At 40.2% G+C, this 12555-nt stretch overlaps 1 protein-coding gene across 1 annotated transcript in view; it reads left to right on the top strand.

Moving 5' to 3' along the window:
* The window catches only part of GAS6 (growth arrest specific 6), a 95503-nt gene extending 90864 nt beyond the window's left edge, over positions 1-4639 (top strand). The window contains exons 14-15 of the mRNA XM_001373488.4: positions 2855-3083; positions 4047-4639. Of these exons, the coding sequence (XP_001373525.2) occupies positions 2855-3083; positions 4047-4201 (384 nt within the window). The 3' untranslated portion in view covers positions 4202-4639. The remainder of the gene's footprint in view (positions 1-2854; positions 3084-4046) is intronic.
* Positions 4640-12555: the final 7916 nt, after the last annotated feature.

The raw sequence follows: 12555 nt of genomic DNA, 5'->3' as shown, positions 1-12555 counted from the left end.
TATAAAATGGGGTTAATAACAATAGCTACCATCCAGGGTTGTTAAGGTAATAATTATAAAGCCCTTTATATAGTGTGTGGCATCTGGTAACAATTTATATACATATTATTTATGATTTTAATTATCTGCTTGAAGTTGGGCAAATTAGTTATGCTGTCTAGGTCTCTATTTTCTCATCTAAAAATGAAGTTTGGAATAAGTTTCTAAGATTCCTTCCAGATGGAAACTGATGCTTCTATGAAAATCACTGATACCCCAGGGATCCCAAAGAGAACCGTCTAATAGGGGCTCTCTGCCTTGTAAACCTACAAGATGATTCGTTCTTGGGTGCATCCTATAATTCTACAGAGATGTTCATGGCCTGTATTCTATTTCCAGTCATTTTTTTCCAGGTCAAACCACCTAGTGTTGGAAAGATAGCATGCGCCGGTGGGCTCCTTTTAATAGCTTTCTAGTCATACATTCCCCCTTGGGTAGGAGTCAGGAAGGGAAAGGCACAGCAGCAATCAGGTGAAGAAGTTAGTCAAAGAGAGGGTTTATTTTACCCTCGAGAGAGGCCAACAGTCCTTTGTGGATACTGTAGAAATTAGATTACACTGTTATGCTCTTAGCTAGATTGCTATTAGACATTGGCTTTTGATTGCATTGTTCACATGAATTGAGCAACACACCAAAAGAATAAGCATTAGTCAACATTTCCGCTCACAGGAAATACTTAAATTTAGCCTCCACTGTTAGCCCAAAGACATGCGTATTTGGCCAACTGGACTCCTGGAATGTATAACTATCTCTGGACCTACCCACACATGCAGCCTCTAATCTTACTCTGTGCTCTCAGGTCTGACAAATCCTCAGGATAAAGGGGAGACCAGAGGAAAGAAATGGGGACTGAATGGGATTGGTAGAGGGATTGCTCCATGATATTCTCCATATTGATGATTTCCATAGAAAAGAAAGACCAAGCTTTGTTCTATAAATCCCAGAGTCATCACTTGGGTTGGACAACCCAGGCTCTGACCCATGGCACTGAACCTGTTCTCCCTCAGCAAGTAAAAACTACTGAGCTCAGGGACAGCACGGTCGCTCAATGGATAGAGCACCAAGACTGGAGCCAGGAGGTCCTGGGTTCAAACCTCGCCTCAGATACTTCCTAGCTGTATTGTCCCTATGCAAGTCACTTAACTCCCAATTACTTAGCCCTTACTGTTCTTCTGCCTTAGAATCAATACTTAGTAATCAATTCTAAGACAGAAGATAAGAGGTTTTTTTTTTTTAAAGAAAGAATAAAAAGGAACAACCAACAACTGAGCTCAATACCTAGTTAGCAAGAATAATTCAGTAAGATGGTGTGTTACCAGATGGCACATTTCCTTTGCCAAGACATCCAAGGATGCCTCCTCCTAGCAGCAAATTCAAGCTGTCTCCATATCTCTTCAACCCCATCTTACCTCAGCTCAAATGAATTTGATTTAAGGGTGTTATTCCATACTACCTGTACTGAGGGTGTTTTGCCATGCTCATCCTGTGTAACAGAAGATAGTTCCCTGTGGTGCTAGTGCATGGCACTCTACATTAGCTGCCAAGTGTTATTTGTCCCATCTTTTCAACAATTCTTGGATCTATCTTATTCTCTCTCTCTTTTTTGAACCCTTACCTTCAGTCAAAGAACTGATACTAAATATAAGTTCCAAGGCAAAAGAACAGTAAGGGCGAGGCAATGGGGGTTAAGTGACTTGCCCAGAGTCACACAACTAAGAAGAGTCTGAGGCCAGATTTGAACCCAGTACCTCCCAACTCCAGGCCTGACTCTCAATCCACTGAGCCACCTACCTGCCCCTATCCTATTCTCTTTACTACAATGCAAGTTCTGGCCTTCATCCCCTCTCCTGGCCTAATTTAATAGCCTCCATATCGGTTTCTCTGCATCTCTTTCCTGTCTATTCCATCCTTTACCCAGCTGCCAAAATGATAGTTCTAAAGCATGAGTCTGTCTATATTTGATCAAATTATTCCCCTGCTCCAAAAGCTTTAGTGGCTCCTTGTTGGTGTTAGTATAATACAAACTCCTATTTTATTTGTATTTAAAGCCCTTCATATTATGACTTCAGCCTATCTTCTCAGCTAATTACACATTAGTATTCCCTCCCACTCTCTCCAACCAAAATGATCTGCTTGTTGCTCCCTGAACTCAACCACCTTTGTTCAGGATCTCCCCTGTGCTTCAGATGCCCTTCTCACTTCTGCCTCTTGAAACCCCTAACTCTCTTCAAGCCTCACTTGCCTCAAATGCTTTCTCCTTCAAGTAGCTTTGCCCAGGGTCCCAGTTTTCCCCTTCCCTCCCCCAACATATGCACCCCACTCTGGATTTATTTTCTACATAACTTATGTTGGATCACCCCATCAGAGTGTAATCTTGAAGAAGGACTGACTCACATCTGTTTTTGTATATCCAGCACCTTGCGGGACGCTTGGAATATAGTTGTTGTTCAGTCATTTTTCATTCCTGTCTGACTCCCTGTAAGTATTTGGGATTTTCTTAGCAAAGACACTGGAATGGTTTGCCATTTCCTTCTCCAGTTCATTTTATAAATGAAGAAACCGAGGCAAACAGAATTAAATGCTTTGCCCAGAGTCACATTGATGGTAAGTGTCCGCCGAGGCAAGATTTGAACTCAGGAAGATGAATCTTCCAGACCCTAGATCCAGTACTCCATCCACTGTGCCACCTAGCTGCTCCCTAGAACACAGTAATAATCTTGTTGATTGATTGATTGGAAGATAAGTAAATATTTCTGCCTCCAATTGGTCCCTCACCTACCCTTGTTTATTCCAGTTTGTCTGATCTCTCCTTTAGTTGGTTGTCCTGGCAGTAGAACACATCCCCATGACCTTCATGGAAATCAAAGCCTGTGATGGCCAGGATCACTTGGTGGAAGTCCACATAAAGGAGGGAGAGATAGCCCTGACCGTCGATGGAACAAAAGGACAGATCGAAGTGAGCCCATCCCAGCTGGAGGAAAGACTGTCTGCCTTGAAGAATTACCTGCAGAGGCCCTTAAGAACATACACTGGTGGAGTGCCAGGTGAGGCTATGTTTCTGCTACTCCAGAGCTCCAGCCCTTCCTGCTCAAATGCCAGCAGTGGTAGGTGGCTGGGCGCAATAGGATAGCTGCCCCCCATCTGCCTTGATCTTCATAAAATTGTTTACCGAAAGCAGTGCTTGGAGGAAGGTCCAGCTTTCTTGTGGCAGCTGTTAAAATGGAGCTTTGGATTTTTTAAGTGGAAAAAGAGGATGCTAGATTTCTGTCTAGCTAAGTGAAGAAATAACTACTACAACCAAAGATTGTGGTCAGGGTTGCTTTTGCAGAGGCGACTCCATCAGCCAGAGAGATCCCTAGGATGGAAACATCCCCTTCTCAGGGATGTGCTAGAGCCAACCTCAAATAGTCTCTAGGCTCCATGTCGAAATGTTTTGTTGTTTGTTTTTTAATCCTTACCTTCCATCTTAGAATTAGTACTGGGTGTTGGTTCCAAGGCAGAAGGGTAGTAAGGGCTAGATAATGGGGGTTAAGTGACTTGCCCAGGGTCACACAGCTAGGAAGTATGAGAGACCAGATTTGACTAAGCCTGACTCTCTATCCACTGAGCCATCTTGCTGCCCCTAAGATAGATTCTAAAAGAAACAGAGAGAAAAAAATCCCAAAAGACATGGCAATGAACCTCCCCATGCAATGTCATAGAGCACTTGGCTTTGTAATGATCACATAATGTTGTATGCTCTACCAAACCGTGTTAGTGTTTTATTTCCTTGTTTTCTGGGAAGGGAGAGAAGATCAAATGCAATAGTCTATGTATTATATTATGTACTCGTGAGGGCATCCACACGATCAGAGAAAAGCAGAGGCTAAAGAGTGGGCATTCCTATAGAATGAACACTGTATGTGGTCAGTCATCAAAGGACTGATTTTCTGAAGCTGAGGGCCACGTTCATTCCAGATGGCATGGCATGCTGAAGATGGTTTGTTTTTCCTTCCTCTTTGACCCAGATGTTCCTGTGATGTCAGCTCCAGTCACTGCATTCTACCATGGCTGCATGACCCTGACGGTCAACCAGAAAACATTGGATTTGGACGAGGCCATGTATAAACACGGTGACATCACATCACATTCTTGCCCTCCGAATGAGCAAGCTGGTCCGTAGGCTCCTCGCAAGCAGTCTACACACTTTGTAACCAAAAAACTTTTCATGGTTTTCTTTTACAAAAAACAAAGAGAAAAGAAAAGTATAAATTATTCAGTCTCCCTATGCTGTATAGTTTCTTTTTAAAAACACTGAAGTCCAGTAGGAGCTACTGATCCTTACAGTCGATCATTGAAACTTCCTTTGCCCTGCGGCCAAGCCTTTGTAATATATTTGTAAATAGCTGAAAAGACTAATATTAATGACATGAAACCACATGCGAAAATGCCAAAAGTTTTTCATGAAATGAATGTGGAATCTGAGGGGAACAGAGAGGCCTGAAAACATATCAACATAGACTTGAAGAAAATAATAGTTCTCTATTATTTTTATTACCAAATATTTCTTTCTGATTTATGAAATATGAAAAGAATAAAATATTTACAGAAAACTTTTTAATCCATGTTTGAAGTTGGCTTTTCTTCTGCATGACTGAGCAATGTGGGGATCGGGGTGAAAAGGAAACAGCCAGCTGATTTGTGTGTGTGTGTGCATCTATGGACCCATACCTATTCATATGTGTGAGTATGTGTATACCAGGGAATTCTCTATTCTTGTATCATTTCTTCTCATTAACTTCCAGGACTCTGAATTCTTCTGCTAAGATTGTTTCACCAGCTAACCTACAAAAAGCCTTGTAATTATACTTGATGCCTTATAATTCCACAGATGAGGAAACTGAGGCAAACAGGGTGAAGTGACTTGACCAGGGTCACACTGCTAGTAAGTATCTGAGGTCAGATGTACCATTCATTGTAATTCATCCTTCAACCTCTTCTTACAAGTGGTGATTAGTATTTTACTGCCCCAACTAGTGAAAAGTAACAGATAGCCTGCTGAGCTATCTGTTCTAATCTAAGAAGATGTTCTAATCCCATCTCCAAAATTTATCCTGTTACTTTTCTTTTTGTTAGCAATCCCTAAGACTTATCTATTAAATCAGTAATTTGGTTGTGATCTAAATCGGTAGGAGTACCCACATTCAGGGAGTTTCCTATCCACGGAAATCACAAATCCTGTCTATATTAGTGTCCCCTCTAAGGAGGTGTCGTTCAGTTATTTTCCCTCATGCCTATCTCTTCATGGGCCCCATTTAGGGTATTCTTGGTGAGATACTAGAGTGGTTCACCATTTTCTTCTCCAGCTCATTTTGTAGATGAGGAAACTGAGGCAAACAGGGTGAAGTGATTTGCCCAAGTTCACATAGCTACTATCTAAGCTGGATTTGAACTCAGGTTTCCTGAGTCTGGCAGCTAGTTGGCTCAGTAGAGATAGCCAGGCCTGACAAAGTATTAGTAGGTAATGAACTGAAAGCAGACAATAGCTTCTTTATTATTAGCTTCCTATTTATTAATACCTGAGGAAGTATTACTAGTTAATGAACTGAAGGTAGACAGTAGGAAGTAGAAAGAGAAACAGATCCCTAAAAACTCAATTATACATATTGCAAGACTCATCTTCTTTGGACCTCAGTTTCCTTACGTATAAAATGAGGATTTAGCACTAGATGACTTCAAGAGAAAGAAGCACCTAGAGGCAACCAAATGGCTCACTGGGTAAGTATGCCAAGACCTGGAGTCCAGAAGACCTAAATTCAAATCTAGACTCATACCTTTACTAGCTCTGTGACCCTAGAAAAGTCACTTAAAGTCTGTTTGCCCCAGTTTCCTCAAATATAAAATGTGAGCCATTATAAGAGTACCTACCTCCTAAGGGATGTTGTCTCAAATGAGCTAATGTTTATAAGGTACTTATATCTCCTGATACAGAGTAGGAGCTTAATACTTGTTTCCTCCCTCCTTCTCTTCCCTCTTTCCCTCCCTTCCTCCTTCTCTTCTTCTCTCCTTCCTTTCCTCCCTCTCTTCTTCCCTCCCTCCCTCCCTCCCTCCCTCCCTCCCTTCCTTCCTTCCTTCCTCCCTCCCTCCCTTCCTTCCTCCCTTCCTTCCTTCCTTCCTTCCTTCCTTCCTCTCTTTCTTTCTTTCTTTCTTTCTTTCTTTCTTTCTTTCTTTCTTTCTTTCTTTCTTTCTTTCTTTCTTTCTTTCTTTCTTTCTTTCTTTCTTTCTTTCTTTCTTTCTTTCTTTCTTTCTTTCTTTCTTTCTTTCTTTCTTTCTTTCTTTCTTTCTTTCTTTCTTTCTTTTTCTTTCTTTTTCTCTCCCTTCCTTCCTTCCATCATCCCTCCTTCCCTCCCAACTTCTCTTTCTTTTTCTCTCTCTTTTTCCATCCTTCCTTCCTTCCTTCCTTCCTTCCTTCCTTTCTTTCTTTCTTCCTTCCTTCCTTCCTTCCTTCATCCCTCTCATTTCTAAGTCCTGTTCTCCTATGAATCTCCCAAACTCAAAGCTTCTATGTGACAAAACTGACTACCTTTAAAAAAAGAAAAGGAAAAGAATATGTAAAAATACAGAAGGGCAAGAAAGTCTCTGTTAGTAATCTAAAAATCCAGATATTAGGTGATTCCTTTGGGTAGCAGGAAAAAGGGCAAAAGATCAAAAGGAGCACCAATGCCTTGGGAGCCAGCACCAAATGATGAGAACCAACAGTTTATGGGTAGCTAGGTGGCAGTGGATAGAGTGCTGAATGAACCTAAAGTCAGGAAGACACCTTCATGAATTCAAATCTAGCCTCAGATACTTACTAGCTATGTGACCTTGAGCAAGTCAGTTAACCCCATTTGTCTCAGTTCTTCATGGGTAAAATGAATTGGAAAAGGAAATCACACACTCAAAAACAAACACACACACACAAATAAAAAATAAATTAAAAAAAGGAAATGATAGCACCCCAAATGGGATCACAAAGAGTTGGAAATGACTGAACAACATCATTATTTCACATCTAATTCTCTGAGGTTTGCAAAAAAACTTTGAATATATATTTCATTTGATGTTCATCATATAGTTACTATTATTACCTTGATTTAACAAATCAGGAAACTGAGGCTCAGGGAGATTACGTAATTAGCCAGTGGTCAAACGATAAGTGTCTAAGAAGGTATTTGATCCTGGCAGTATGCATTTAGCCCAACTTCCTCTTCAAAAACAAAACCTTCGTCACAAAGCTTCCTATTTTCTTCCATCTATCCTAAGACTATCTTCCAGCCTTGGGTTTGGTCAGAATAAAGGTCTTGGATCTTCTGCCAGTATTGCTTCGTGGGCTCGTGCTCCTCAGCATTATCCTGCTGCCTGCGCTTTGCCCCTCAAGGCATGTCTTATATCACATGTCCATAAACTCCAAGTGCTTTACCTCCACCCAGAGAGCTCATCCTTCACATGATGGGGCTTGCTCATGCTTGGGCATAATATTTGGCTTTTGTTGTTGCTTCTCCCCCCACCCCCTTCCTAAGTTCCTGGCAATATCCTGCTGACTCAGGACCTCAGAAAATTGCCAAGAGCTTCAGGTAATTTTCCATTTTGGTATCAAGTAAAACAAGGTTATCGATCATCATTCAGTAATTAACTCAATTCGAACCAATGCCCCATGCATCCTTTGAATTTGATGGCTATTTGTTGTCCATAGTTTAATCAATCATTTTCACATCTTCGATCACTGTCAGAGGAAAACAAAAGATCATAGGTTCATGGAATGAGAACTGGAAAGGACAAGAGGCCATCCAGGCCAAGCCACTCATTTTAAGGATGAGGAAACTGAAGCCTTGGAACCTGAAGTGACTTACCCAAGATCACACGTAATTCAGCATTGAAGGCAGGAGTCAAATCACCCAACTCTGCCTTATCACAAATCCACGTAATTTCCTTCCTTTTTGGATGACTTCATCCAACTGTCATTTACTTCTCACTTTTTTTTTTAATGCTAGTTCCAATCAATAATTCTTCCTAAAGTGACATTTCTGAGGGCTCAACTTATTGGAGATAGAGAAACTGGGTTCTGAAAAACTAAAAAGGGAGTAATGAGGAGGAAGACCATACTGTGTTCTCATATATGTTCCAGTAAAATTTGGGTTAAAACTACACATCAATCAACTGTCAAGACTGACATTTTTATAGCACTATTGAAGTTTTCAAAATGATGGCTATATTTTAGCTCACTTGATCCTGTTAGCAACCCAAGGAGGTGGAAAAAGGAGAGAAGGGAATATGTATTCATCACATGCCTACTATGTGCCAGGCATTGTACTAAGCACTTCACAAATATCTCATTTGATCTTCACAACAATCCTTGGTAAGTACTGTTATCTCCATTTTACAACAGAAGAAACTGAGGCAAACAGGTTAAATGACTTTTCTACAGTCATATAGCTGGTGGGTGTCAAGTTTGGTTTGAACTTGGGTCTTCTTGACTCCAGGCCCAGTGATCTATCTAATGTACTCTATCTAGCTGCCTCTAGGCAGGTACAACATATATTATTATCTTCACTTTACAGATGAGGAAACTGAGGCTCCAAGAGCTTCAATATCTTTTCTATTGTCACATTGTTGGCATTACAGGCAGTATTCAACTTACTTCTAATTATGGTTATGACAAACACTATTATATCGAAAGTCTATGAGTTATATCAGAATGGTAAAGCATATCCCCCAAAATGGCCATTTTTGGATGAGTTATGGAAAAAATAGGTAGATTAATGCATGTTGGTAGGGCTGACAGTTTATCCAATCATTCTGGAAATTGGAATTATGTCCAAAAGTCATTAAATTGTGCATAGTCTTTGATTCAGCAATATCAATGAGATTAGAAAGGTGAGGAGGGGCATGTGTACAAAAATATTTATGTCAGTTCTTTTTATTATAGCAAAGCAATGGTAATCAAGGGGGTACCCACTCATTGGGGAATGGCTGAACAAATTATTGGATATGAATGTAATGTAATATTTTGCCTTAAGTTGGGACTTAGGACCTATGAAATAATTTTTAACAAATTTTAATAATTGGATGCCTTTGTTTTTTATTCATTTTATTTATTCATATTATTCATATTTATTTATTCATTTAAAACATTATTTTGAGAGTAATGTCAGGCTACAACATGGTCTAAGACTGCCCCCTCACTCCCACTTCCCCCCAGCAAAAAAAAAAATTAAAAACTCTGCCTTAATAAATGATGAAAGGGATAATTTCAGAGAAGTCCAGGAAGACTTGTATGAACTGATGCAGAATGAAATGAGCGGAACTAGAAAACCATTTGCATAATAACTACATTTTCAAGACAAACACCTTTGAAAGAATTATGAGTTCCTATCAGTGTAGAAAACAAACATGACTGAAAAGAACAGTGAGGAAGTGGGCTACCCAACTCCTGTTGGAGAAATGTTACCCTCAAGATGGAGAATGAGGCATGAAATTTTTGACATGATTAATGTGGAAATTTCCTTTGCTCTAGACTATGCATATTTGATATAAGTGTTTCCCCCCCTCAATTTGAATACAAGTAGGAGGGAGATAGGGACCTCAGAACAGGGTAGTCTAAAAGGTAGGTGGTGCAGTGGATAGAGCACCAGGCCTGGAGTCAGAAAACTCATCTTCCTGAATTCAAGTCTGGCTTCAGACACTTATTAGCGATATGACCCTGGGCAATTCTTTTTGCCTCAATTGCCTCATCTATAAAATGAGCTAAAGAAGGAAATGACAAACTGCTTCAGTATCTTAGCCAAGGAAAACCAAATGGATCACAAATAAGTCAGACACAACAACAACAACAAATCAAAAACAAAAAAATAGAAGAAACAAATAAGCCCAGATAACAAGTATCACAATTTTAAAAGTGACATTTTGAATATTTATATATTTTAAAAGAAAATCCATATGTAGGAGGTTTATAGTTTCACATACAAATCTTTTTTTTTTCTCTTCTAATATGTAGAGGGAAATGTTTATGTTGGTTGGTCTATAGAATGTAATGAAAATTTTCAAGCCTCAACTGATTATTCCACTTACTTCAAGCACCATTACAAAGAAAATTCTTGACAGCCAAGTTTTGAATGGAGAGAACACAGCTATCTTCAGTCACATCCCAAAGATCAGAGGCACCAGAGGAATTTCATATTGGAACCCTGAGAAGTACTAACCTAGAACTATCTAGGTAAATACCCATAATGCCAAGGAGGCAGGCAGAATTTCTGGGATTGATAACTCCTGTAGTTCCCTTTGGCAACAGGCATACACTCATCCCTTTCTGCATTTGCACACTTCCCTTTCCTGGTCCCAAGAAAAAAAAAAGTTCAGGTTTCCCCATAGGCTATCAGATAAATGCCCAAGAGTCCTTGGAAGTGATATAATGACAACAACTTTACCTGTTAATGTCTTCAAACTCCAAGAACCCAGCTAGGTGGCAAAGCAGATAAAGAGCTAGACTAGGGGTCAAGAAGACTTGGGTTCAAATTCAGCCTCAAATACTTACTAGTTGTGTTATCCTGGGTGGATCAGTTAACCTCTATTTGCCTCAGTTTCCTCATTGGTAAAATGAGGATAACAATAGCACCTGTCTCCATGGTTATTTTGAAGAACAAGTGAGATAATATATGTGAAGTGTTTTGCAAAACCTTAAGATACTATTATTATTCCAGGAGCCAGATGGAGTAGTGGATAAAGTGCTGGGCTCAGAATCAAGAAGGCTCCTGTTCATGAGTTCAAATCCATCCTTAGACACTTACCAGTGGTGTGATCCTTGGGCAAGCTGCTTTACTCTGTTGGCCTCAGTTTCTTCATCTGTAAAATTAACTAAAGAAAGAAATGGCAAACCACTCTAGAGAAGAAAATCCCAAATGGGGGCACAAAGTGTCAGGCACAACTGAAAAGACAGATTATTCCACATTTTTTGTGTGGGGATGGCTATTTATAACCAAAAATCAATGGTACCTCTGGAGTGAAATGCTATACATTCATGGATCTGCCCATTTGGCTTTCTTTTCACACCCTTTGCTATTGTAGTTACTGCCTTTGCGGGAAGGAGCAGGCTGTGACAGATGGAGTGTCTAATGTTTTTATGGCTGTGTGTTATGAATAGGGAAGAGGTAATGAATTATGCCGCTGACATTTTTATGGACAGAGTTGACTTCAGAGGCTTTTCTTAAAAGGGAGGTGCTTATAATCAACAGTTCTATTTAGAGAACATTGTTGAGTTAGCTTTTAAAAAATTTATTGCTCTCCATGTCTGCCCTTTCTATGATTTCATTCACTATTCTGAAATGAAATTAAGAAAACATGACAGCTGTCATCAGAGAAGCCAGGGCTCCTTTCTGAGGGTCTAGAAGTTGAAAAAAGGAGGTTTCCTACTCTCATTTTTTGGATGGTCCTATTAACCCAGCATGGGAGAAGGGGCTTCCCAACAAGGCTATTTTAAGTTCCTTATATCTGTCCAGTCTTTGAGTACTCCTTGTCATCTTCTCTATTTAAAGTGGATTAATTTCTGCTCCCTGAACATATTCTAAACTTCTATCTCTACGCCTTTGCTGAAATAGTCCTCTAAGTTTGGAAGTTCTCCCCCCCCCACCACCTTTTAAATACCTTCTCTCTTAGAATCAATCAAGACAGAAGAGTAAAATGGCTAGATAATGGAGGTCAAGTGACTTGCTCAGGGTCACACAGCTAGGAAGTGTCTGAGGTCAAATTTGAACCCAAGACCTCCCATCTCCAAGCCTGGCTCTCAATTCACTGAGCTACTTAGTTGGTCCTCACCGCTGCCTCTTCACAGCAAGATTTTCTACACTAGCAGATCTGGTGCTAAAGTGATAGTTGGATAAAAGGGCCAAGTCTTCAACCCACAGAAGTTTCCTGGCAGATTTTAACTGGGAATTATTTTCTGGACTCTGGCTGCATAAATGGATAACATGTACCACTGTGACATAGCTTCCTGGTTCCCTTTGAGAATGTAGGGGAGAGGCGCTAGGTGACTTAGTAGACAGAGCCAGGCCTAGAGATGGAGGTTCAAATCTGGCTTCCGACACTTCCAGTTGCCAAGCCCTTACTACTCTTCTCCCTTAAAACTAATACTTAGTATTGATTCCAAAAGAGAATGCAAGAGTTTTTATTAAAGACAGACAGACCAACAGACATGGGGACAGCCAGAGAGAGGTAGAGATAGAAATAGAGAGAGAATGCAGGAGGTACTTTGACTACATTTTTTTAAAAAGCTGCAAAAGATTTAGGAACTCTAGTCAATGCAATGACCAAGTCTATCTCCAGAGTCCTATGAAGAAGCATGTTACTCATTTCCTGATAGAGTGGACTAGAAATGCAGAATCAAATAGACGTTCTCAATCACGACCCGATGTGTGCACCTGTTTGCTTGATTATGCTTAATTGTTACAAGGGAAAGTTTGTGAATCTGCTTTTTAATGGGGAGGAAATTCTCTGAGCTTCTGT

This window comes from Monodelphis domestica, chromosome 8 (genome assembly GCF_027887165.1).
Source record: "Monodelphis domestica isolate mMonDom1 chromosome 8, mMonDom1.pri, whole genome shotgun sequence".
Classification (NCBI taxonomy): domain Eukaryota; kingdom Metazoa; phylum Chordata; class Mammalia; order Didelphimorphia; family Didelphidae; genus Monodelphis; species Monodelphis domestica.
This window is presented reverse-complemented; position numbering and strand designations above follow the sequence as displayed.